At 40.8% G+C, this 26,697-nt stretch overlaps 2 protein-coding genes across 3 annotated transcripts in view; both read right to left on the reverse strand.

The window, feature by feature from the left end:
* Positions 1–1,507: 1,507 nt before the first annotated feature.
* NPM3 (nucleophosmin/nucleoplasmin 3) lies at positions 1,508–3,511 on the reverse strand. The gene is made up of 6 exons (XM_047073336.1): positions 3,185–3,511; positions 2,800–2,885; positions 2,427–2,546; positions 2,196–2,289; positions 1,703–1,820; positions 1,508–1,605 (listed from the first exon to the last, which is right to left on the reverse strand). The coding sequence occupies exons 1-5, from the start codon at positions 3,300–3,302 to the stop codon at positions 1,708–1,710; spliced, it is 531 nt and encodes a 176-aa protein (XP_046929292.1). The 5' UTR covers positions 3,303–3,511; the 3' UTR covers positions 1,508–1,605; positions 1,703–1,707.
* Positions 3,512–4,648: 1,137 nt separating this feature from the next.
* The window catches only part of OGA (O-GlcNAcase), a 29,434-nt gene continuing 7,385 nt past the window's right edge, over positions 4,649–26,697 (reverse strand). The window contains exons 5-16 of one of the 2 annotated variants that reach the window (XM_047073334.1): positions 25,175–25,346; positions 22,776–22,874; positions 21,645–21,929; positions 19,269–19,427; positions 18,188–18,801; positions 17,288–17,462; positions 13,777–13,862; positions 12,702–12,806; positions 11,920–12,005; positions 11,448–11,640; positions 9,295–9,454; positions 4,649–6,749 (exon numbers count right to left, since the gene is read on the reverse strand). In XM_047073334.1, coding sequence (XP_046929290.1) covers positions 6,613–6,749; positions 9,295–9,454; positions 11,448–11,640; positions 11,920–12,005; positions 12,702–12,806; positions 13,777–13,862; positions 17,288–17,462; positions 18,188–18,801; positions 19,269–19,427; positions 21,645–21,929; positions 22,776–22,874; positions 25,175–25,346 — 2,271 coding nt within the window. In that variant the 3' untranslated portion in view covers positions 4,649–6,612. The remainder of the gene's footprint in view (positions 6,750–9,294; positions 9,455–11,447; positions 11,641–11,919; positions 12,006–12,701; positions 12,807–13,776; positions 13,863–17,287; positions 17,463–18,187; positions 18,802–19,268; positions 19,428–21,644; positions 21,930–22,775; positions 22,875–25,174; positions 25,347–26,697) is intronic. The other variant, XM_047073335.1, reaches the window with a different exon arrangement.

Raw genomic sequence — 26,697 nt, forward strand, 5'->3', positions numbered from 1 at the left:
GAGCCTGACTTCCCCCACCACGCTACACTGGTTCCTGATGGAAGCACCTCAGTCGTCCTGGAGAGGAGAAAGGGGCCTACGACCCTGACCACTGCAACCCAGAGAGAAATCATCTTCTTTTATCCTTAACTTGAAGAAAAAGGGAGGTTAGAGCTTGAACCTCAGCTTCTCACCAGGAGGAGTGGGGAAACCTACTCCAAGGATGTGAAGCAGGGATGCTTTTCCGTGTTGTGCGACAGTCTCTCCAAAGTTTACCTTACCTGCCCCAGTACCAGCCCCTTCGGGTTATCTAGAGATCCCTCCCACTTGTTCACTCATTTGCCCAACAGCCAGTGTGGGAGGGAGTGGACCTGGCCCCACCATCCCACCAGGCACTGTACTCTGTCCATCCTCAGCATGTCTGGCCCCAGGCTGTCTCAGGAGTTTGTTTGTTTGTATGTTTGTTTGTTTGTTTGTGGGACATTGAAATACTGCCCCCCTCCCACATCAACATAGCTGCTGAACTGCTGACCTCAGAGTTGGTCACATACACACTAATGCTCACACCAGGTACTTCCCTTTCTCTTCCTGGCATAGCAGCACCCACACCCCAGAACACCTGATTACAGGCACCAGAGATTCCCCACACCAGGCGGTGTGCTGGGGGTCAGGAACCCCTTAGCCCAGGAGGTTGAATCCCAGGGGACCCTCTCTGCCCCCATATGCCAGGCCACCCGGATTCTGGTTTCCCTGTCACCCAATCTGGCCAGTCCCCTCCATCTGGCCCCTGGAATCAGGTTTCTAAGGGCCCAGACCAGCTCAGAGACAGCCTGAAAGACTGGAAGGAGGAGCAAAGACTAGCCTCTGCCTTTCCCCTCACAGGCCCTCTCAGGGCCTGAGCCCCCTCATGGGGCTAGGGATGCACATTCCTTGGACTGCTTAAGCCCCTTTATCTGCCCCCTGCCCATCAGCCTGAGTGCTGACAGAGGCCCAGGCCCCTTGTTTGGATGCTGATAACCTCCTGGGATGGCCCTCCCCCACCTGTAGGGACTGAGAATGGGCTTGGTGTTGGGAGGTCCTCTTTTAGTAAGGCAGTTGGGGCCCAGGCCTTGCCTGGCCCCTGGGGTCCTAGGGATAGCAGGATCCCACATTTCCTCACCCTCCCCAGGCCCAGGGCCACCCTCGGTGCTGCCACAGTGCCACCTGGTGGCCCCTAGGGGAATGCCAACCCAGCAGGTAAAGAAGCCACACAAATGAGTTGCAAAAAAACCTCCACATCACTTTATTACAGCCTTTATCCAAAAATGTAAAAAGTATTAAAAATGTGTAGTCCTGAGCTTCAGATGCTGACCTCCAATCTCACAGGCAAGTGGGGAGAGAGGGTCAGGAGAGAAGTTCAGAGTTCCTCCCACTCCTGGCGAAAAGGGAAGCCCCAGATATGGCATAAGATTAGAGAAACACCAGGGCCCTTATGAAGAATAGGACCACCCTCTCTCCAAGCACCAGCCCAAGACCCCACCCACCCACCCATCCATCCCTCCTCTTCAACGGAGAAGACACATTTAAATTTCTTGAAACTTGTACAGGAACATAGTGCATGGCACACGTAGCAGGCAGCTAGCTGACCTGAGGGAGAGCAAACAAGGGGTCAACATCAAGGCTGTGTTCACATGCTCCTCCTGCCCCATCCCAGACCTTGCTGGACACCCCTCTCCCCACTCACCAAGGCTAGGGCCTGCCCCTCTGCTTCTTGGCAGGTAGGATGGGGCACAACTCAGCTTCCTCCTCCTCACTCCCTTCTTCACTCTCTTCTTCCTCAGAAACGTCATTGCTTATAGTAACTGGTGGATACATAAGCAGTAAAAGAGGAGGAGGTTAAAGCCAGACCCCCTTCATACCACATGTCATTTATTCATGCCCTGTGGTGCCAGGGATCCTGATCTCCCAGAGCTTATGGTCTAGGTGGGAAGAACCTCAGATACTAAATGAGAGATGACAAAGAGCCAAAGAAGACCACGTTAGTGCAGGTGGAGAAGCTGAGACAGGTTTCATGCAGGAGGTAGGCTTAAGTAGGACAAAAAGTAGAGGATACATCACACATAGTCTGTATGGAAGCTCCACTAGGAGATAAGGATAGGATGGGGCAGGAGTGTAGAGGGCGGCGGTGGGAAGAGAAACTCGATGGCAGAACCCACTAGACAAAGGAAAAGACTCACCAATCTGGTGCCTCCCAGTGATGCGCACAGGGCCAGAACCTGACTTCAGGCGGAAGGTTACAGGTGGCTGGAGCTGGAAGTCATCCAAACTGAGCTGGAAGAAAGACAAGGATGAAGGCCTGGCCCATCCCATCTTGTGTCCTTGGGTCCTCAATTCCTAACAACCACCACTATCACTACCACCACCACCAGCACCGCCACCACCACCTCAACATATGCCTGAGAACTCACCATGGGTTGGCAGGACAACTTGAGATTGGCCACAGGGACTGCAATCTCCTGATGGTCATGATTCCTGGCCACGACTTCTACCACATTACACTCATCTTTGGCCCCCTCGGTGAGGCAGAGCTGGGAAGAGTACACAGAACCCTGGGGTCTCCCCAAGCAAGGATTGACACCACAATCCTTGCGGAGGCATCGACCCTATAATTTGCCCCACCCCAGTGGTCCCTGGATCACTCAGCCAGGAAAGCTGCCCATGTGGGAGTTAGGCAGAGGAGGGAACTCCCAGTAAAGGGATTGGGGGGGGGCGGTTGGAGGCCCCCCGAGTTGCCTGCTCAGGTCCAGCGATTCACCACCACCACCTTTCCCCGCCCCTCACCATGGTCAACGCCAGCACATGCTCCGATTCATCCTCTTCCTCTACCTTGAAGGTGAAAGAGCGGGTGTGGCCGGAGAGCTCACAGCCTGGAAGAGGGAACAGTGTGAACGTGCCTGAGTGTGCGTGGGGGGCGTTCCACCAAACCTCTGTCACGTGCAGCCATGGTGTGACCGGCCATTTACGCACCCACTTCTCAGGAACACCAGGGGTGCTCTGTCCTGGGCTCCGCCCGGCACATCTGGGACAGCGGTCGCGCCACCCCCTCCCGCTTGGTCTGCCGCGCACGGGGCCCCCTCCGCCTCAACCCACGTCGTGTACTCATCTGCATTCCTGTTCTGCCCCTGACCGCCCTAGCACCACCCTCATCCCCTCCTTTCCTCAATACCGAAGAAAAAACTGTCCATAGTGACCGGAGCCGGGACCCGCAGACCCCCGACCCCCCCGGCCCGGACTCGGCTCTCCTGACTCAGGAACGCTAAAGCGGCGGCGGCGCCGGCGGCCATGCTGCTAGGGCCGTCTGGAAGCCCCGCCCCCCGACACGTATAAAGCGAGGGACTCGCAGCGTGTTCCGGCCCCGCCCATTAAAGGAGCCGCTGGCACTTGAGAGGAGGGACGAGGCGCGACCGGACCTAGGGCTTTCTCCCCCGGGGGCCGGTGGCCTCTGGTCAAACCTGTGTGTCGGGACTGCATGGAAGGGTCAGAGAAGCATGGATTTCTTTTTTTTTTTTTTTTTTTAATTTTTTTTTTCTTCAACGTTTTTATTTATTTTTGGGACAGAGAGAGACAGAGCATGAACGGGGGAGGGGCAGAGAGAGAGGGAGACACAGAATCGGAAACAGGCTCCAGGCTCCGAGCCATCAGCCCAGAGCCTGCCGCGGGGCTCGAACTCACGGACCGCGAGATCGTGACCTGGCTGAAGTCGGACGCTTAACCGACTGCGCCACCCAGGCGCTCCGGATTTCTTAATGTTAATGTCCTTCCGCACTTCCATGACCACGGCTCTCTGAGGGCGGCTCCTGCCTCCATTTTCTCTAGCTCCTCGCACCCTCTACTGTCTCCACTCCCCCAATCCAGGGCAAGTTTTCGTCAAAGGGAGAATAGATACAAAAACAGAAACCTTTCCAATTCCGCTAGTAAAGGCGAGTTCCAAGGCAGCGTTTTCCTCATAAAAGCAAAGGAAATACGCTACTTGCCTTGCCTTTCCTCCAAGAGAGCTGAGGCTCCTGAAGGAAGACTTTTTGCCCATGGGTTTATTTTCTACTGGAACCATGGAACCACTCGGCCCTCTTTCCAATATGCGTCTATGCTTCCTGCTCTTAACGACCAGAGAAGTTCACTATCTAGAAGGCTTCTCTTTATTGAGCTTAATATGCTGGTTGGAGGCCGGCGCTTGCTAGGAAAGGATGTTAGCTTCAATGTGCAGCTAGCGGCTACTTCTGGCAAACGTACTTTGAAGCTTATAATTGCAGCCCAGAACACCCTTCCACCTTAAGAGTAGTATGTCCCATAATTTGGGCAACTCCCCCACCCCCACCTCTCACCTTTTGGCCAATCAGGCAAAGTGTGTTCCTTATCCTACTAGATGGGAGGGAACGCATTCAAACTAGAGGCCCTAACTCCCACCCAGGGCATAACTGTGGGAGGAGGGTGGCTTGGCCAAGAACTAGTCTTCCTTTTTTACCTTGCCATGAAGAAAATCTGGAAGGAAGTCTTTTACTGGAGACGGGAATAGGAAGGTGCATCCCCCAACGTGAACGGCTATGGAAGATGCTTGTGAGACATGAAAGGCATGAGAAAAGGTACAGAGCAGAAACAGGAAGTAGGTTTACACAGTACACCACCACACACATTCACTTCAAGTTTTATTTTGCCTCTTGCATGGTCTTCAGATAGTTTTACAGTTCGTTTTCTACAGGAACTGAGCTGTGATCTGAACAATCAATGAAATGTCATTCCAACCTTAATAAATATTCATAACCATAGAAGAGAGCATAGCACTTTACCATCCTAGAATGATGAAGGTACAGGCCTGGACATCTGTTTCATGGTTAGCATCTGTGACCAGACCAGCCAAAATGATTATTATAAGCCAAGATAAAACCACAAGCAAACTTGCTAAAAATCCTGATTCCATAGATTGACACTGAAATCCTCCAAATAAATGCTAGAATTGTCCACTAGAGTACAAAATGTACTTAAAGAGAAAACCAAGTGACCTTAAACTGTTTTATACAGCATCTTGTAGAGCTCTTCCCTTCCCCTTAGCCTTCTTAGGTCTTCTATCAGTTAAAGGTTTCTACCCTGAAAATAAAGAGGCCTCCTTCCTCCTCTCCATTCATCTTACCAACTCAGTGCCCACTCACAGGCCCTGGTTGAAAGTCACGAGGTACCACTAGGCACAATGCTTTAAGATTCAAAGCCCAAACTGATGGAATTTCTTCCTGAAGGAAGATGCCTTTTCCTTGCCCCTCCCACCTCAGCTCAAAGTAAAACAGCTGATAACAAAACTGCAGGGAAGCAAGATAACAAAATACTGTTAGGAATCCATGATGAAAAAAATGAATCCTGCAGAGATTACCTGTTAACCTCATGCTCAGAACCCCTAAAAACACCAAATCTAAATTAAAATACATGAAGCTTTCAGAATCTGGTTAAAGGAAAAAGAAAAGGGTAACCTTAAGTCATTGGTTAAAGTGTGCTCATTTTTTTAAAAAAATTAGATACAAACATGCAATTAAAGACTCTGATTTAATAAAACCAGTTGTAACAGATCTTGAAATTAAAGGACAACTGATCTCCGGGCAAATGGGACCAGTAAGTCCCTGAACCCTACTTGATGTCAAAACTAACATTTCACATGCTGACCTGCATTGAGGTTAATTTCCAGAAGTGACTGCACTTTGCAAGACTGAGTCCCATGAAATTAGACTCTCATACCCAAAGTGGTCATGGCCTAGCCCTAGGTGGGAGGCACTTTAAAAACAATAAAACTTCTTTAAAAAAAAAAAAAAAAAAGACAAAAGTAAAGAAAATCCATCTTCCACTGATTTACATTATTCAAAGTGCCATCCTGAACCACACACCCTTTCATTTTCAAAAGGAAAAAAATTACAAAAACAGTGAACACAAAGGATACTCAGGTTACAGCTAGTTTATATACAAAAAAATTTACAAGTCTGCCATTTTTAGGCTTTTGCCACAAACAAATGCACATTTGTCCCTACAAAGCACAACATGCCTGAACCAATGGTCACTACAAGAGACAACTGGCCATGGCTTTACAAAGAGCAGAAAAACTGCCCCAAATTAAAATCATTTACTCAGCTTAAACTATGCCACAACCATCCCACTTGGAATCTCTACCCTGAAGCCTCTGAAACCCACTAAATCTTTCTCATCTCTGCCATGTCTCCAAAGAATGAAAGACATTTTTCATCCAATAAATCAAGGAGGATGACAAATGATTCTAATTACTCTTAGGTGAGAAATGCAACCACGCTGGATGCAGAACACAGTGCTGACTACATTTATTGAAGACCCCCTCCCTATAAGCCCATGTAAGAGGTCTTGGCACCTAACACAAGCCCCACAAAGGAGGCCCACAACTGTTTCAGACAGGATTTGCATCAATACAACCTTCCAACCAGTGAGTAATCTCAAAGTGTGATGGGTGAGTTTTACATAGTCTTCGTTTCCAATCCAAATTGGCTGATTAATTTTGCCATTCCAGAGGCTGAACTGTATGAAGACCCCAACCACCACCGACCAAGTGAAGTTCAGAGACTTTCGGACAGTTCATAGTGCCAACAAATTTCACAGGCTCCGACCAAGTATAACCACATCCTTTGGAAATCCTTCCATTTTTGCAATTTCAAAACAGCCTAACTTGCTGTAAAATTCCAGAATTCTTTTATCATCTGGTCTCACTTCACAGAAAGCCCCCCGGGAGCCTAGAAATGAAACAAATATTCAAAATGTAAATGTCAACTGGAATTATGGATAGGAGTTGTCATGAATCTTTAATATATTTCAAATAGGTGACAGTAAGAGCTTATCTATACCAGTCCCTAAATTTCATACCACAATTTTTAAAATTCATATGAATATTCAATGAATATTAGTATTCATCAATACTGAATACTGCAGCGGCAACTATCTTAAATGACGGATATATTAACTGGCTTGAATGTGGTAATTACAATTATTTCAAATCATCAAACTGTACACCTTAAATATATACAGTTCTTAATTCTCAAAAATACCTCCATTAAAAAAACTCAGTGAAGCCATTTGCAACTACGTGGATGGAACTGGAGGGTATTATGCTAAGTGAAATTAGCCAGTCAGAGAAAGACAAAAATCATATGACTTCACTCATATGAGGACTTTAAGAGACAAAACAGATGAACGTAAGGGAAGGGAAACAAAAATAATATAAAAACAGAGAGGGGGACAAAACAAAAGAGACTCATAAATATGGAGAACAAACTTAGGGTTACTGGAGGTGTTGTGGGAGGGGGGATGGGCTAAATGGGTATCTACTCCTGAAATCATTGTTTCACTATATGCTACCTAATTTGGATGTAAATTTTGAAAAATAAAAAAATTAAATTAAAAAAATAAAAATAATAAGTATTCTAATAAATAATAAAATAATAAAAATAAAAATAAAAATAAAATATTACTGGCAAATAAAAAAAAAAATTCAGTGAAACTCTTCCCCAGAAAATCTTTTGGGGAAGAGGATGTAAGAAACCTCAATGCAAAAAATACCTCTGTTTAATGTTTTAATACAAAGTACCTTTGAAGAGCCCACAGGGCAAAGGCCATTCCAGTTTATGTCACAAGCCAATATAACCAGAATATGTTGTACATTCTAAGACATACCTCCTATACCTGCATGATTCAGTTCTAAGCACAACACTAAGAATTATACTATCTTCAAAGAGTTGTTTAAATTATTCCACAAGAGGGATACCACTGACTCAAATGATACAAAGATGTAACAGTTAAGTGCACTCCCAAGTAACAACAACCCTCTAAAGAGGTCTCAAACAAGCTGCCCATTTTTGTACTGTCCAAGGGCTAAAAATAGTTTTTTACATTTTTTAAAGGCTGTGTAAAAAAAAAAAAGTATGTAGGAGCAACTGGTTGGCTCACTACGTACAGCATGCGACTCTTGATCTTAGGGTGGTTAGTTTAAGCCCCACAATGGGCATAGAGCTTACCCTAAAAAAAAAATAAATTAGGAGCACCTGGGTGACTCAGTCGGTTGAGCATCTGGCTCTTGATCTGAGCTCAGGTCATGATCTGTTTCTGAGTTCAAGCCCTGAGTCAAGCTCTGTGCTGACAACACGGATACTGCTTTGGATTCTCTCTCCCTCTCTCTCTGCCCCACCCCCATGCTTGCACTCTCCCTCTAAATAAATAAACATTAAAAAAATTAATGTATGGTGGGGGGCACCTGGGTGGCTCAGTCAGCTGAGTGTGTCTGACTTCGGCTCCGGTCACAATCTCACAGTTTGTGGGTTCGAGCCCCGCATGGGGGTCTGTGCTGATACCTCAGAGCCTGGAGCCTGCTTTGGATTCTGTGTCTCACCCCCCGCCCCCCGCCCAACCACTCCTCCCCTGCTCACACTCTCTCTAAAAATTTTTTTCAAAAAAAATTAATGTATGGAACTTAATTAAAAAAAGAATATGTAATTAAAATCTGTATGTGGCCACTGGAGTGTATTTATTACCTAGACATTTACAGAAAAAATTTTCATACCACGAATATAAAGCAAAATTATTTCTGTAGGCTGAGTTTAGAGAACACTCAAAACAATTTGTCAACTTGGGGCACCTGTGTGGCTTAGTCGGTGAAGCGTCCTATTTCAGCTCAGGTGATAATCTCAGTTTTTGACATACAGCCCCAGGTCGGTCTCCACACTGAGAGTACGGAGCCTGCTTGGGATCCTCTCTCCCTCTCTCCCTCTCTCTACCCCTAACCCGCTCACTTGTATGCTCTCTCAAAATAAACTTTTAAAAAAAGGCAACTCTGCATTCCTTTTTTTTTTTAAAGTAGGCTTCATACCCAGTGTGGAGCCCAGCACTGGGCTTGAATTCACAATCCTAGGATCAAGACCTGAGCTGAGATCAAGAGTTGGACGCTTAACTGAGAGAGCCACCCAGGAGCCCATCAACTGTGTATTCCTAAATGAAGCTTCTTTTGAGGGTTCATTTAATTTCTAATTATCACAGTGAGTCTCCTGGCAAAATAAATTTAACCTCATGTATTCACTTCTCATTTAAATGGGGCTCAAAATAAGCATTCATAGTATAAAAGATCAACATTTTCCAATGATTAATATACATGCAATTCTTATACCACTAATTATTCAGAAGCCAAACCATACATGGTGGGGAAGGGAATGAGAGTTCAGTGTAATTCATTTCTTTCTATCCTGTCTCCACCTAGCCCAAACACCAGCAACTACACGAATATGTACTCACCATTAGCCTTCAGTGAAGACAGGAGGCAAGCCATCATGCTTTTGGCTACACTTGGGTCAGTTACTTTTTTATGAATATCCATCTTTATCAGAGAAGGGAAGTTGGCAAGGAAAGTTTCTGGCAACACTTCCTGCTCTTCATGGAAACTCAACATTATTTTCTGTAAAAATTTGAAAGAATCTCTTGATTTTCAGTAACTCATTATACATCTATATCCCAACTACAGAAACCAGCAATAGGAAAAGGAAAGCCACATTCAGTAACTCTTCCAGTCATTATGTACTTATCACATAAAGAATTAATTAGCTTATAATTCTAGCCGAAGCATTTTCACTTTTAAAACCATTTGTCTGAATGTAATGTGTATTCTGAATTCGATCCTGGAACAGAAAAGGACATTAATGGAAAAACAAGTGAATAAAGTGTGGAGTTTATAGTACTGCACCAAAGCTGGTTTCTTAAGACTTGGACAAATGTAAAAAATGGGTGAGGGGTAATAGAGGAATTTTGTATTATCTTTGTTAAATCTAAAAATATTCAAAATTTAAAAAAAAATTTAAGTTTGTATTGCTTACACAAAAATGTGAATGTAAAAGAGGTTACAGTAGACCCACTGGTCATTCTTTGTATGTTCCTATGCTGAAAACTGTAATTGTCAAATATAAAACAGTAATGCATCAACAGCTCAATCACCAGCACACTGTAGTTAATATCTATGTAATTACAAGTAAGTGAGGCTACTCCACATCAGCCTCTTATTACACAGCCATCTGGCTAGAGGAGAAGGTAAAAAATAGGAAGAAACTCTAGAGAGAATATAAGTAAACTGGTATGGGAGAGAGAAGAATTTCAGAAAAGGCTAAAAGGAACAACAACATGGAAGAAAAAAGCCATGTCACAAATGAAAGAGTCCAAATATATCTCTACGAGTATTTATTGGGCATAAACATTATCAAGAAGGAACTGTTTTTTTAAATGCATATGCTAAAATAAAATGCATATGCTGATGCACAGATGAAAATAATCATAAATTATATACAAAAAATTCACTGAAGTTGGGACAGGGCAGACATATGACAAGAAGTACTCCTATCTGCAAACAGACTCTCAGGGCAGCTCACCTCTATTATTTTTTTTATTACAATGAGAAATACATTACTGAGAAGGCAAGTGAGCCCCCTACAACCAAGCAAATGAAAGATTTTAATTAACTTGCCCTGAGTACCCAAAGAAGAGACCATTTAAGTTTGGGTACTTGACAACAGGGTAGGAAAAAAAAAAGGTTGTTTAATTGTCTATATTCTGTTTTTACTTGAGCAGTTATCATAACAATGTTTCCAAATAATAAAAAACTAATGCTGAGGAAACAATGGAATATGTCACGCTTAAGAATAAGTAATGGGGTGCCTGGGTAGCTCAGCTGGTTAAACGTCCAACTTTGGCTCAGGTCACGATCACACGGCTCGTGAGTTCAAGTCCTGCACTGGGCTTTGTGCTGACAGCTCAGAGCCTGGAGCCTGCTTCGGATTCTGTCTCCCTCTCTCTCTGTCCCTCCCCTGCTCACACTCACTCTCTCTTTCAAAAATAAACATCAAAAAAAAAAAAAAAAAGAGTAACTAATAAAAGGGGTGCCTGGGTGGCATAGTCAGTTAAGCATTTGACTCGATCTCGGCTCAGGTCACGATCTCACAGTTCGGGAGTTCAAGCCTCACACAGGGCTCTGCGGATAGCACAGAACCTGCTTGGAATTCTGTCTCTCCTTCCCTCTGCCCCGCTCCCATTTGTGCTGTCTCTCAAAATAAATAAAACTATTAAAGAAAAAAAAAAAAAGTAAGAATTCTTTTCTGTAGAGAATTTAGAAAGCAATGACATTTTTTTGACAGCATGAGAGAGCACGCACATACAAAACTGGAAGAGGAACAGAGGGATAAAGAGAATCTTAAGCAGGCTCCATACTCAGTGTGGAGCCTGACAAGGGGCTGGATCCCACGACTTTGGGACCATGACCTGAGCTGAAATCAAGAGCTGGACACTCAATTGACTGAGCCACCCAAGCGCCTATTGAAAGTACTGAAATTTTAAGATATCTCTGCTTACTTTACCTTAGTAAGTACTTTAAAACTACTGTAGTATAATTCTAAACCTGCTATTACCTCAGCCTCGGAGAGTTCTTTGTCACCATTTGGCTTGGTATACTTCTCCTGCATGAAGGGGATCCAGGAAATTTTACATTTTTTAATGAAGGGGGTCACATCTACAGTGCCCAAGGCATAACCACATATGCCATCTTCGTCTTCTAGGACAAAACAGTAATCCAGGCTAAGGGAAAGCAGCCCTCCTACTAACCTGCTCAGAAGAAAAGAGGGTAGAATGAGTTTTTAACCCCAAATTTTAGACTTCAGTGACGTTAAGGCCTTAACGTACTTGAATGGCAACCTACAGAAACTACATTTGGTGTAAGAAAAAAACCAAAAAATACACACATGTAAATATTCACATTTAATTGTAACTAAAGTGGAATTTCTAGAAAACTTTATTTCTAGTCATCACCTCCCCTTAACCTGATAAACGTGGCTATGAAATGTTACTCCCAAATCCAACAAATCCAAACACTTCATCACATACTTGTCTCCAATAAGGTCAGGCTGACTTTGAAAAGGTAAACCCACTCCATCGTCATACATTTCTCTGCAAATCTTGTACACGGAAGCCTGAAAATATAATCTAGTTAAGCAACACATCAAGAAAAATCGCAACAGAAATTAACAATAGGACTCAGTGAGTCAGACTGGACTTCTAGGACAGAGTAACAAAATGCCTGGCCTGTCATAAATATCCCCTCTGCTTTAATATTTATTCATTGAATCGTACTTGTAAAATCAGTAGAAAACAGCATGGTATAGTAAACACTGAGAATTGTTTCAAAGGAGATGGTTTTAGGCAGTTAAGAAGTAGCTTCAAAATGCTGCAAACTATGCTGCTGAGCCTCTCAGTTTTGTATACATCCAAAAATTTTTAAACGTGTTAATGGTCTTTAAACAGGCTTGCTGTTTCCTGTAGCTGACTGTCAACAGCCGGTAGATACTTCACAACTGGGAATTATAAAATACTAATTATATTAGAGAAAATCAGCCAAGGACCATACCACTTGGACACACCCTAATACCTTTCAGCTGATTTTCATAAAGGAGGACTTACTTAAGGGACTTAGCTCAAAATGTTTATGAGTCTAACCTCCTTATTAGATTCTCCCTTAAATATTAACCTTCACGTGTTCAATGTTTCAGTTAACTTTCTCCACCTAAAGTTCCTATTTGAAAGTACCGAACAGATTCTCTTAACAAGGGAGTTCAAAGGAAACTTGTGAGCACCATAACCATATACCAAGTTGGTAGGTAGACAATTACCTCATCTTTAGGAAAATATGGTCTGATAGTATAAACTTTGGAGGTAGGAGTCAGTGGGGGTGGTTGAAAAAAGAGATCATTTGCCCCATCAATTGGCAGCAAACGCTGTGGGAAGAAACAAAAGGAGATGGATTAGTGTTGGGAAGAGATCCATTTCTTTAAATGGGTGTGCACTGCAGATTACCAACTTAACATTAACTGGCTACTGCAGGCAGACCTAAAGAAGAGGGGTGTACTATGCTTTACTAAAACAAACACCTCTTTGCTGGGGAAAGGGGGTGCTTCTGAATAGAAATTACCCAAACGGAGTTACATAGCTTTAGTGGCATATTAATGGGGATTTAAACTTATAGTAAAAAAATAAATAAAAAATAAAAAATCTATTCCAGTATCACAAATCTACTTTTTTTAAACCAATCTCATATAGACCATCTCTGTACTAAAAGATGGCAGAACAGAATGTCAGGAGGAGAGGTTTGGTCTGAAGAGGGTTATCTGTCCAGGAGACGCTTTATCCCCAAAGCAATGCGCTTCAGTTTGCTGTGCGCAGCAGAGCACCTGTTGGGGGGAGAAAAGTAGAGCACCTGAAAAGTCCATGAACAAATTCCAATCCAAAAAAGTTTCTTATTTTGTTCAAATTTTCATTAACAGACTGTTCTTTCAAATATAAGTTTTATTTGTAAAATAATCGGGAAAGTATCCAAAAGCCCTTTCACCATTCACTTGCGTAATTATTCATCCTTTTTGCTCATGGAGTTTCCACTGGCAGACAAGCATGCGCGCATTGTGCATTGCGGGCGCAGATTAAAATGGTGTGCGACCTGCAAAGAAACAATGTGAAGTGTATACCTAGAGCCGCTGCGCTTCGCAGGCGCGGGGGGAATTGGCAGCATCTCCTTCAGAAATTACTGTGAAAGAGGAGGAAAATTTGATTTAAAATCCAGCTATGTAACTAAATTGAATTTGGGACTAGAAAGCCTTCGGCAGACCAATCCTTCCAGCCATCTGATGCGCAACATAAGGTTTCTCATAAAACAAAGAAAATGTCAATTCAGTTGTGAATTCATATTGATACCTGGAACTCTCCTGCTAGACCACCTCTAAAGGCCCAGGGTTCTTGGTCTCCAATTAAGAACTGTGCTGAAGAATGACTACGACACCCTGTTGAGATCAGATCCAAGCGGAGAACGTTACGAGAAAGGGGATTTCCTGGGGTCTCAAACGTCCAACAAACTAACAAACACTTTGTGGAAATAACTCTCTAACAATAATAATCCAGGGTTTCAGGACAAGGCTGTGATAATAGTTTTTTTAAATTTGTGATAGAATTTCAATACTGATGTTTTTTCCTTTGATTCATGAATAATCACTTTAAGAGTTCTACTCTTTAATTATTGGAAGAAAAGCCAGTCTCAAGTTTGTCTGGGTCAAATCTGTAATATTCCCTAGATACAGCTATAAAAATCAAGCCAGCTGTTTGCTCTGTAGTAAAATCACAGTAATTATGAAAGTGAAATGAATGAGACAGATAATGAGACATTTTATTATCACAGCCCATGAAGGAATTAAACCTGTCTGAAGTCACATTTTACATTATGAGGAAGGGTACAGGAAGGGAAAAGGGGAAGGGGAGGATTAATCTTGTCAGAAAACTAAGGTCAACGGAATAAACAAAAGAAATTGTTCAGTAAGTTGACATCAAAACACAATGAAAACTTTATTTTTTCTAACAAGGACGATCCAATTTAGACTTGGCTAATAGTAACGGTAGTCGGACAAATTCTGAGCACTAAGGAGAGTCGACTGATGCTCCTAATTTATCCACAGCTAAGACATACTTTTCTTAAAAGTATGGTAGTATCTGGCTCCTCTGATTGACGATTATAATTTTTGCAGTGCACTGAACACAGGCATGGAGTAACAGGGTTTGAGGTCCAGAAGTCAGCGTTAAGATCACCACGTAACCAACTTCAGAGGCAATAAAGGAAGCTAACAAGAAATAGTTAAAAGCAAATATTTGGAGGCCAAATCAAAATCACCTGCCTAGTCTTCTGACAAGATAAAGCAGCGCAATATAGTTCTTTTCCATTGGAAGACAGCATTCTACCTCCTGTTCAAGTTAACAGTCTCATCAGTACAATATATAGTGTGCTAGTCAGACAGTCCCAAAGCAAACCAATTTTTTTGTTCACAATTCAGGCCCATTAAGAGATTATATCCAAGTTTGTCATTTTTTAGGGGTAGGGGTATTTTAAGAAAACATAAATATGTAGATTTGTAAAATAAATATGAAATAGGGTCAAAATTTAGGCTAAGAGAACCTGCCCCATTCCATAGCTCAGTGTAAATTTACACTGCAGGAAAAAACTATACTCTCAAACTTTAAGATCAGCCAATTTCCCCTACCCCCCACTTTGAGACTACAACATAACTAGCACTTCCAACTATTACAATAAAAAGCTGCATGTACGAAGAGCTGTATAAATGAAAACATGGTTAATGCCTCAGTCGCTGCGCAAACGTGACTTCAGTTCATGCCTACTGCCCTTAAAACTGAACTACCTCACAGATAGACCTTTCAATTTAAACTAATTAATCATGACGCGCTGTGAACATCTGCCGCTGTCCATCCAATAGTAGTAGACACTTGTGCTGAGGATTCTCCCATCTGTACACAATGGGGAAGAAGATAATAGAAGTCGTTAGTAATCAAAAGTACTGCATAGCCACATTCTTTAAAGGACTGAATGCCAGCTGGACTGGAGAGAGGAGGAAAACAAAGGGCTCTAAGCAGTAACTCCCTGATATCACTACAGATCCATTAAAATACTCTACTTGTCGTGAGCTTTTTGTAAAGCTATGTGCATGCCAAGATAATTATTTAAAATTTCTAAGATGCTCTGAACTTGAGATGTACAATAGCTACCTACACAATTTGGGAAAGCTGCTCCTATAATTGCACAGTACAGAAGTAAAATCTGAGAGTAAACAAATACTGTACATAATCAAAAATTAAATTTTTAATAATTCTTGAATTACAAGAGGAGTATCAAATGTTTTAAATGATACTTTCCCAAGCCCAAGAAACCAGATTTCAGGTTGGAAACTTAAGATTTAAATCTCTGTGAGAAATTATAACCCCTTGGCCAGAAGGGGTATAAATTTCCAGAAGCCTGGAAAGCAAATACTGTCATCCAATAACCAATGTAGAGGTATTTCCTGAGCCTAAAGGCAGATATCTATCACAGAAAAGAGGTGTCTTGGAGCCTTTTAACAATAGGTCAAAATTCTCTCTTCTAGGGGTGCCTGGATGGCTCAGTCAGTTAAGGGTCCAACTCTTGGTTTCAGCTCAGGTCATGATCTCACGTTCATGAGTTCGAGCCCTGCACATTGGGCTGCGTGCTGACAGCGCAGAGCCTGCTTAGGATTTTCTCTCTCCCTCTCTCTCTGCCTGTCTCCTGTCCTTGTGCACACAAGTGCGTACATGCTTGCTCTCAAAATAAAATAAACGTAAAAAAAATTCTTCTATCTGTTGGGCTATACATATATATATAGAAACCCAAAGTTCTATATTTTCAAATTAACAGACACTCTACATTTGGCTGATAATTAGCTGTGTCCCAGGAAAGCTATCATTAATATTTAAGAGTACAAAAGTATGTAGGCAGAAAGTGAGAAATCTCACTGTTACTACTCCTTAATCTCAGCTCACAGTATTTCACATATCTATTTCACAAACAAGACCAGGTAACCCATCACAGTGTTTGTGACTACTATGAAAACTATGACATGTCAGTCAGCCTTGCTGCCTGCTGTGTGCTGTATGTACATCCATTACATATTCCTTATAGCTGGATTGAAAACCTGGAAATGAAATGAGGTCCCTGGAGAAACTTGGCCATGCTGGTGCTTTTTACCAAGTTTGAGATTTTCCAAAAAAATCAATTTTCAAAAGAAACATACATAAGTTAATTTAATGAAGGAGTTTTTAAGGGATTGCAATTTTCATCCCCTGCTAAAACCAATTACTTGGTAGAGGAATAAAGAAAAAGCCATGTGAAATAATACCAAGTAGCACCAGAATAGCCTTATCACTAAAGCTCGCATGCGCACAGGGCTGGGAGGATGGCTTCCTCTTGCCAGGCCCTTTAGGTCATTTCAGCAATTGTTCTGTTAAACACAGCATTAACGTTATCAAGACCCAGCAAGCAGCAGAGAGCTTACACAGTCACAATTCATAGTGTCTCATCTCCAAATCGGATAAAAGTGGTATACAGGATTCCATCCAGGAAGCATTCAGTCAGAGCAAGTTAAAGTCAGTACTTTCTAACACATTTTCAAGATATTTATGTTGAATTAGCCCAAGGGAGAAAAATCAATGTGCTTGATGTATTTACTGAGACTTGCACCTCAAGTCAGCCAACAACGGCTGTACCTTTGAAAGAAATCTAAGCAAAGAATTTAAACACAGTTGGAATTTCACCAATTCCCTAAATATTTTTCTCCCTGTGGGATAATCTTTTTTTTTTCTTCATTTTTAAGGGACAATATATCTAAGGAAAAGAGATTATTCCTGGTGTACCTACCTAACCACTGTACAAAAGACTTCACCATAGACATTATACTCTTGATATCCCAAACATAGGAGTACATGTCATAAAGGATTGTCCTGTTGGCACAATTGGAGAGTCGAGTGAACATTCCCATCACCAGTCCACACATCTCCTCAAACTTGGCTGCTCGTGACCGCCATTCTTCAATCTATTGAGGATCAATAAAAATATGACTCAAAAACTGCAAGCATAACAAAATAAACTGCTTATATTTTCAGGTCCCTGCAATTTATCCTAAACATTAAAGGATCACTGGGCTTAAACTCTTTATTTTATTTATTTATTTATTTTTTAAAATTTACATCCAAATTAGGTAGCATATAGTGAAACAATTATTTCAGGAGTAGATTCCTTAATGCTCCTTACCCATTTAGCCCATCCCCCCCCCACAACCCCTCCAGTAACCCTCAGTTTGTCCTCCATATTTATGAGTCTCTTCTGTTTTGCCCTCCTCCCTGTTTTTATATTATTTTTGTTTCCCTTCCCTTATGTTCATCTGTTTTGTCTCTTAAAGTCCTCATGAGTGAAGTCATATGACTTTTGTCTTTCTCTAATTTCACTTAGCATAATACCCTCCAGTTCCATCCACATAGTTGCAAATGTGGGCTTAAACTCTTTAGACAAGCAATAACAGTCTGTGTCTCCCCAAACTGACAAGTATTTCTGAAATAATCAACTGTGCCTTTCCTTCATTTTTCACTATAAGGTCAAACTATGGAACTCTATGTACCAGAATCCAAAACCACTTTCAAAGCATATTCTAAGATGTGGTCAATTTTCTGCTAGTTACCAATATATTCATTTAAGATGTCATATCATCAGCATGGGGATGCACCCAGGCTAGAGAAGCAGATATAAATCAAGCATACTCACTTTTTCAGAGTCTTTTCCTTTGCAATTGACACTGACAACACTGCTATTTGCTCGAAGCCACTGGAATTCCCGTAACATCTGCGCTCCTTTGGGTCCATGCTCATAAGGAAGGTAGAACAGGTCAGCAAGCAACTGCAAATCCTCCAAAGTCACTGGTTCCACAGTATACAGAGGCTTTTCATTGGGACCTGGCACAAACTGTTCCTTGTTTGTCTGTTCATCAGTCTGCATGGGGGCAATATCACTAATGCAATCTTCCTGCATAGACATCTCTGGGGATTTTGATTCAGCTATGCTCTCTTTATCTGTGTCCATTGGTTTCAATTCCTCAGCCATTTTAGCTTCAACAATTTCAGTGAGTATTTGATTGTCATTCTTGTGGTCTGTTTCTTCTTGTTTTTCTACTACCATGTCCATGGGTTCCTCATCTGGCTGTTTCTTTTCTTCTTCCTTGGTCAGAGCTGTAGGTTCACCACTCAAGGCTGCTCCCTGGCTCATAATGGGCTCCTGATAAACTGTTGTGACTACAGTTGTGGCATTTAAAGAGGGTGCTGCAACTAAGGGAGTCCCATCAACTACACTTGCTTTAGCTCCACTGTGTGCAACTTGCCTACCTACAAAAACAAATTGCCACAAAGATAATCAGAATTAGAAACAGAACAAATCAGATCTAGAGAAATGTTTTCTTATTGTATCTCTAACCTCAATTTGAGATTCCAAATATTAAGCCCTGAGAAAAGTGCAATCCCTCTAAACCCCAGGGAGGTAGGGAGGGAAGAGAAGAGGAAAGAAACAAATGATAAACATCCCCTAAATATGCCAACATGTATTATCTTCTCTTCTGAAGATCTAGATGTAAAAATAATTATTCCAAAAAAAACATTTTTAAAACAAATTAGCATTCCATCATGATAAAAGCTACCTCAGACCAAAAGTTAAGATTTTAAAAACCTTATTTCTCTAGATCCCTTCCCAAATTTTACTTTGTTTTGCGGGCCTATGGTAGGAACATCAAAATGTTCTTTACTTTACGATTCAACCATGTGACCCAAACCCCCTTACAACAAAGGGCCAAACTCACTGCTATACTGATGAGGTACACCAAACTCCTGCAACCACTCTGTTAAAGCTAACTTTAGAGCCATCTGTGGACTATAGAGCACATCAGTTTCAATATCTTCATCACTGCCTTCATTTTCTAACTTTATCTGGATCGATACAGTACTGTCTTCACTGTCAGCTGCAAAAAAAACAAAAACAAAAAAACAGAAACACAAAAAACAGTTTTGATTACAAAAGCCTCCTGACAAGTGAGAGGAACAAATGCAAAACACCAGTTGTTACAGTACAACTAGAGAAACAAGGAACAGGAACATCAACAAACCTTAAACATAAAAACGCAAACACAACCAAGACCCTTAACTGAACCACTTCACCTATAAGTCATCTAAATGCATTGCTAAATGTAGGGGCACCTGGGTGGCTCGGTTGGTTAAGGGTCTAGACTTCGGCTCAGGTCATCATCTCATGGTTCCTGAGTTCAAGCCCTACATCGGGCTCTGCATTGACAGTGTGGAGCCTACTTGGGATATTCTCTCTCTCCCTCTCTCTCTCTCTGCCCCTCTGACATCACACGCTCCCTCTCTGAAAATAAATACCCCCCCCCAAAAAAATTGTAAATGCATTGCTTAATGTAAAATCGCAAATGAAATACAAAACACTAATTTCAGGGGCTTCTGGGTGGCTCAGTTGGTTGAGGATCTGACTCGATTTCAGCTCCAATCACGATCCCAGGGTCGTGGGATCGAGCCCAGCCTCAGGCTTTGCACTGAGCATGGAGTCTGCCTAAGATGCATCATTCTCTCTCTCCCTCCGCCCCTCTCCCCCATTTGCATTCTCTCTCTAAAAAAAATCAAATAAATCAATTTTGAAAATAAAAAATTTTTAAAGCCACTAATTTTAGAATCACTGGAAAAGTCAGTCATAAATGTTCAGAGTGCCAATCGTTGGGAATGTGAAGTTAAAGGCATAGGATTTCCATAAAGATAACATTCCCTACCCTTGAGGGGCTTATAAATTAATGGGAAAATCATTACGAAAACATACAAGCAAATTAGTAAGTATACTGAGGGGGAAAGAGAAAAACCAATAGAGAACCCACATATTAAGCACAGATAATAAATAAGCACATAATGAAACTCTAAACCAGCATAGTGTTAGAGAAAATGAAGTCTGAACTCTGGCTTAGTATCCAAAACCTTCTACTCTTAGCTTTCCTTCATATTTCCCTGCAAATGGCCCAGTTTGGCTACCACTCAATGTGCTTCATGCTCTGCCTTAAAAGCGGTAGGAGGTAGATGCCACGTACCCAGAGGGAACTGAGACTATATTTTGTTGTTTTTTTTTTTAATTCAAGGGGGTGGTCCACAATGATTGAGCCTTAAAGGGAGGCATTAATCCAATAAACAGAACTGGAAGGAGTACAGAACTGAGAAAGAGAACACAACTATATGACTACATACCATACCCAAGTACCATGATGTGACATTCCCATACCCCCAAATGAGCCCAAATTCAGATAACTTCAAATTTTCAATGTCCAGTGCTTTTATCTCTCGTCCACCAACCCTTTCATGCCCGGCACCTCTACTCATACTGTGATACTCGTAAGTATCCTCTCCTCTAGGAAATGGTTTCTTAGCACTTTTGCTTAGCAGAAATAATCATTCCCTCCTCTGTGTTCCCACACACTTTGTAAACAATTTCCTCAGCATTTATCAAACAACAGCACAGTCACCTATATGCTTTATCCAAAACCAGACCATGTTCTTCAAAAGCGAGGACTACTTTATTCTTTGCATCTTTAGTGCCAGGAAGGTGCACTTGCCAAATCTTACTAAGTGTTTAAATATAATGAATAAACAACTAGCCAGCATTCTTACTTAGAAACTCAACTGGGAATTTTTCATGAATAAAAAATCAGTAAGCCAATGTCTAAAATGACAACACAGAATATGTTCCATTAATATAAGCTGAAATCTAAATGATATATGAAGTAATTCAGGTAACAGCTAGTGATCTAAAATACCCCATTTAATAAAAATCACCAGAAAACATAAATTGATTGGGAATAATTCCAGGAATAACAGGAACACTAAAAAACTACTTTGTCTAGTGCTCCGATTTCAAAGTCACATTTTAAAAGTAAAGAACTGGGGGTAGGGGGGGTGGGGAGGTGGGGGGAGCAAAGAACTGAGGCCAAGAAGTTATTAAGTAGTTTGTCCAAAGCCACTCAGCCCTCTGATCCCTCCTTCTCTCACATATACACCTCACTCATAGGACTAAACAACATACTTCAAAAAATCTCTTAAATTATGATGACAAACCTGCACTTGACAATAGCTCTAGTTAACCCCAGGTCTCCCCGCCAAGGTCAAGGATTAAGCAGTCTACTTACTCATCACTACATCTTTTCTCACTCCATTCATGTTTGATTTGTACCAAGTGGCAAGGGTGTGGATAGCAACATAGTTGGCTTCAAATTCACAATTTGGATTAGTAAGGACTCCTTTTAACCGTGGGATGAGTTCTGTGGATCTTCCTTTGTATGGGCCCAGAAATAGTCTCTTCTGATCATAATCATTAGCATGAATGTTATCCCAGATTACTGGAGCTCTCTTAATAATCTTAGAAACCTCTTCAATAGACTCCACTGGAATTTCTTTAGAAACAACTTTCGGACCTAGAAATAATGACAACCATTTGTTAAAAGACCCTCAAACATGATTCTTCAAAATATACTGAATTCAATTTTTTATTGTATTTTGTTATTTATGTACTTTCTGACAATTTTTCTTTTCAAAGTAACACAGCAACATGTCTTTTTGAGTGTTCAGTTTTACCCAACCCCTCCCCAATATTTCCTCAGGTCAGATTTCTAGAAATGGAATTAGTAGTAAAAAGATAGGGATATTTAAGGTTTGGGCAGGCTTCCTCAAACTGATATGTTATAAGGAACAAATTGTTGGGGTGCCCGAGGGGCTCAGTTAGTTAAGCATCCAACTTTGACTCAGGTCATGATCTCAAGGTTCAGGAGTTCCAGCCCCACACTGGACTCTGTGCTGACAGCTCAGAGCCTGGAGTCTGCTTCAGATTCTGTCTCTGTCTCTCTCTCTCTGTCCCTCCCCTGCTCACCTCTGTCCGTGTCTCAAAAATAAATAAACATAAAAAAAAATTTCATGTAAACAATTTCTTTTTCCATTATAATACAGCTTGTTGATTAATAACTGTCAATTTGGCAGGATAGCTTTCATTTTATAAAACACTCTCCCCCTATGGCTGAGATCAATACTCTTCAGCCCAGTTCCCTACACATCTATTATTTATCAGCAACTGATACTCAGATTCACTGCAAAATCCTTCAAGATGTTTTTTATACTAAATGAAGAATGTATACTTCATAAAAGGGAATTTTAACAACAAAGTTTTCTGGTTAAAGTTGTTTTCAAAAAGTATCCAATTAACCAGAAAAACCAATTTCTAAGTTCTAGTTAACTAAAGCTTTACTGTATAAATCTTAAAGACTTACCTGTCCAAAGCACCTCAATTCCAGGGAGAAGCTTTTCACCCACAGTCCTTAAATAAGGAGACTGAGACACATTTGGGTAACAGAAAGTGCCACAATATTCTGAATGTAAAAAGGAAAATTAAGTAAAATAGTTAGGAGTGAAATGGTCACGAGTTTTTAAATGGGGGGAAAAAATGTCTACCAATTCTAAATTCTTTTCATACAAATGATAAAGAGCTTCCAAGTCGTATCTCAAAGGAATTAAACTCAAGTGGATAGTTCATTAAAGAATCAATTAAAAATAAAGAAAAATAAGAATCAATTCATAAAATCTGATATTCTTCCCCTAATAATACATATCAATCCTTACGATCCTACAGTCATTAGAAATACAAGTTTACTAAAGAAATAATTAGAATGTTTAGTATTTTCTACATACTCTGAATTGGCTACATTTCTCTTACAATTAGAGGCCAAACAAAATGAATTGACAATATCCTAACAGACAAAATGCAGTATTATGCGCCATGTTATTAAGACTCAACTGCAACTAAATAGTAATTTGCAGTTTCTGCACTGCAAAGAAAACAATCAGCAAAACTAAAAGGGAACCAATGGAATGGGAAAAGATATTTGCAAATGACATATCAAATAAAGAGTTAGTATCCAAACTCTATAAAGAACTTAACAAACTCAACACCCAAAAAACAAACAATCCAGTGAAGAAGAAATGGGCAAAAGACATGAATAGACACTCTTCCAAAGAAGACACCCAGATAAAGAGACACTTGAAAAAAATGCTCACCACCACTCATTATCAGGGAAACAGAAATCAAAACCACAATGAGGTAGCACTTCACACCTGTCAGAATGGCTAAAATTAACTTAGGCAACAACAGATGTTGGTGAGGATGCGGAGAAAGAGGAACCCTTTTGCACTGCTGGTGGGAATGCAAACTGGTGCAGCCACTCTGGAATACAGTATGGAGGTTCCCCCAAAAATTAAAAATATGACTACCCTACAACTCAGCAATTACACTACTAGGTATTTATCCAAAGGATACAGATGTGCTGTTTCGAAGGGGTACATGCACCCCAATGTTTATAGCAGAGCTATTAACAACAGCCAAAGTATAGAAAGAGCCCAAATGTCCATCGACAGATGAATGGATAAAGTGGCATACATAAACATACATACATACATACATACATACAATGGAGTATTACTCGGCAATCAAAAATGAAATCTTACCATTTGCAACAACGTGGATGGAACTAGAATGTATTATGCTAAGCGAAATTAGAGAAAAATACTGTATGACTTCACTCATATGTGGAATTTAAGATACAAAACAGATGAATATAAGGGAAGGGAAGCAAAAATAATATAAAAACAGGGAGGGGGACAAAACATAAGAGATTCTTAAGAGGGTTGCTGGAGGCATTGTAGGTAGGGAGATGGGCTAAATGGGCAAGGGGCATTAAGGAAGACACTTGTTGGAATGAGTACTGGGTGTTATATGTAGGGGATGAATCACTGGATTCTACTCCTGAAATCATTATTTGCACGATATGCTAACTAACTTGATGTAAATTAAAAAATAATAATAAAGCATAATTTTAAATTTAAAACAATAAGTAAACATTTAAGAAAACATTAAAAAATAACAAATAGTAATTTGCAATGAATTAAGTAATTCCCAATATAATCTTATTAAACATTATTTGAGTACTCCTGTTATATCAGACCTCTGAGATAAGGTTCATGGCTCACAGGATTCTCAGACATATACACAAAGTTAAATAATTCAGACAAAATTTCTTAGAACAAATTTATTTATCTCTTCCTGAAAAAGAAGTCAAGGGGAAATTCCTTATAAGCCTAATTTTGAGAGGCAACTAAGAGAGGCTAATACATTATCAATGGAAGGAACCAGGGAGGCAAGGTGAGAGAGGAAAAGTGGGGCGGGGGGGCGTTATTTAGCAAGTTTTCTATGCTGAGTCCTGGAATTCCAGAAGAGCCCAGATGGAAGTAGGAGGAGTGAAAAAAGATACAGATATGCATAGGCAGAAAAAAGGAACAAGTAGGAGGAAATGAGAAGTGACTAAGTTAAAAGCAATGTAAATTTGTTTTCTAGTTTTACATTTGATAATACTATCCTTCCTTTAATCCTGAAAATGTAAAGTTCATACACTTCCAGTACTAAAAAATACATGAAATCTTTTGCCTGTTCAGTTGCCATTTATTAGTCCCTAAAATTTCTCAAGTGTAGGACCTTGAGAAATGTCTTCTAGAAAAAGAATTCCTACTTTTATACACCAAAGGGAGAGGGGACAACACAATAAAGGCCGTATATAGTTCTTTGAAAATGATGTATTTCAAGAAGTCTAGTTAAATATAAAGCTATTATATACAATACCTGTGGGACAGAAGAGGAAAGTTTCTGGCTCTCCTAGGTATTGATAAATTTCATTTGTAATGGAGACCTGGGCATGAGCAAAAGAACTGAATACCTCTTTGTCTGCTGCACACATATTATGGTCAATATCATCAAAAAGCAAGGCAAATGACCTGCACCCAAACTGAGAAACCTAGGAAAAGCGGGGGGGGGGGAAAAAGATGATTTAGCAGCTCTTTTTAAGTAAATAAACACCTGGCTGGATCAGTCCGTAAAACATGCAACTCTTGATCTCAGGGTCATGACTTCAAGCTCCACACTGGGCACAGAGCTTACATAAAAAATAGGATTAAAAATATTAATGTAGACACTTAATAGCTCTATCTAAAAGTCAAACATTTTTCTTAGTAGAATGTTCAAAGCCACACCAATTTTTTTTACATTTTCTATGTTAAACAGCTAGACAAGTTGGAACCCATTTTTCATTTGAGTTTGAATGCAGTATGTTGCAACAAAGCTTCAACGATATGGCCTATCCCTACCTCCCTGGCTGCTGATTATAGAAGACCAGACAGACAAAAAAACAGAAATAGTAAGTGAACTCAAGAGATGAAAAACCTAGGCTTGTTCTAGTCCCAAAGACACACTGATCCTAATTAATCTCTGCACATAAACCTAACTAGTCCATGAATCAGAAGGAACATAGTATTTGATCAGATAGGGAGATAACCTCTTAAAAAGCATATTCATGGAAATTAAACCTCCTTATTAAATTTTTTACCATCTTAATGCCATCAATAATATAAACCTTTGCCTAAAGAAACACGCAAACATATATATGTATTATGTATCAGCAAATTTACTTTACCAGAAAAAATGTGCGGCTTTCATGTTATGCAGAATTTAGATTCCAATCAGGCTTACCAATAGCTTACTTGTTTACCTAGTCTGTTTTCCTTCTGATCTTTGGAAACCAGTCAACCATATGGAGACTGGATTATACCTCTTGTCCATATTAACATATTACATGTAAAGGCACTTACATCTAACAGGTAACACCCTGTTTCTATTAACCTCAATCACAAATTCAGTCAAGTACCCAATAATATACAGAGCTTCTCAAAATGCGATTCTGGACAACCTGAATTTTTTTTAATTTTTTTTTTTTTTTTTTTGAGAAAGAAAGGGAAAGAGTGATATCACATGCACAGGGGAGGGACGGAGGGAAAGAGAGAGAGAGAATCTTAAGAAGGATTAGGCCAACTGCGGAGCCTGACTCAGGGCTCAATCTCACAACTGTGAGATCATGACCTCAGGCACCCAGGCACCCCTGGACAACCTGAATTCTAAAGTAAGTCCCCACTCCCAAGTCTGTATTTCCACCCCAAGTCAGTTTAAGGATCTCTGGAAATGAACCCTATTAGCAACTTTTTAAGCATCACTTCTAAGCATTTCTTCTATAGCAGTTCTTATGCAAACCAAAGTCTGAGAAGCACTGGTACCTCCGGTAAAGCTCTCTTGACTCATGTTAGAAAATATCCTCT

The sequence above is a fragment of the Lynx rufus genome, unplaced genomic scaffold (genome assembly GCF_022079265.1).
Source record: "Lynx rufus isolate CCGP_SWC_20201006 ecotype Redwood Valley unplaced genomic scaffold, mLynRuf1.p SCAF_11, whole genome shotgun sequence".
NCBI classification, from domain to species: Eukaryota; Metazoa; Chordata; class Mammalia; order Carnivora; family Felidae; genus Lynx; species Lynx rufus.

Bases quoted from the DNA above. Each gene is read 5' to 3' on its own strand.
- NPM3 (XM_047073336.1), bottom strand. From the start codon at position 3,302: ATGGCCGCCGGCGCCGCCGCCGCTTTAGCGTTCCTGAGTCAGGAGAGC. The intron at 2,547-2,799 runs GTGAGGGGCGGG...TACTCTTCCCAG, and splicing joins ATGTGCTGGCGTTGACCATG to CTCTGCCTCACCGAGGGGGC. The intron at 1,821-2,195 runs GTGAGTCTTTTC...TGTATCCACCAG, and splicing joins CACTGGGAGGCACCAGATTG to TTACTATAAGCAATGACGTT.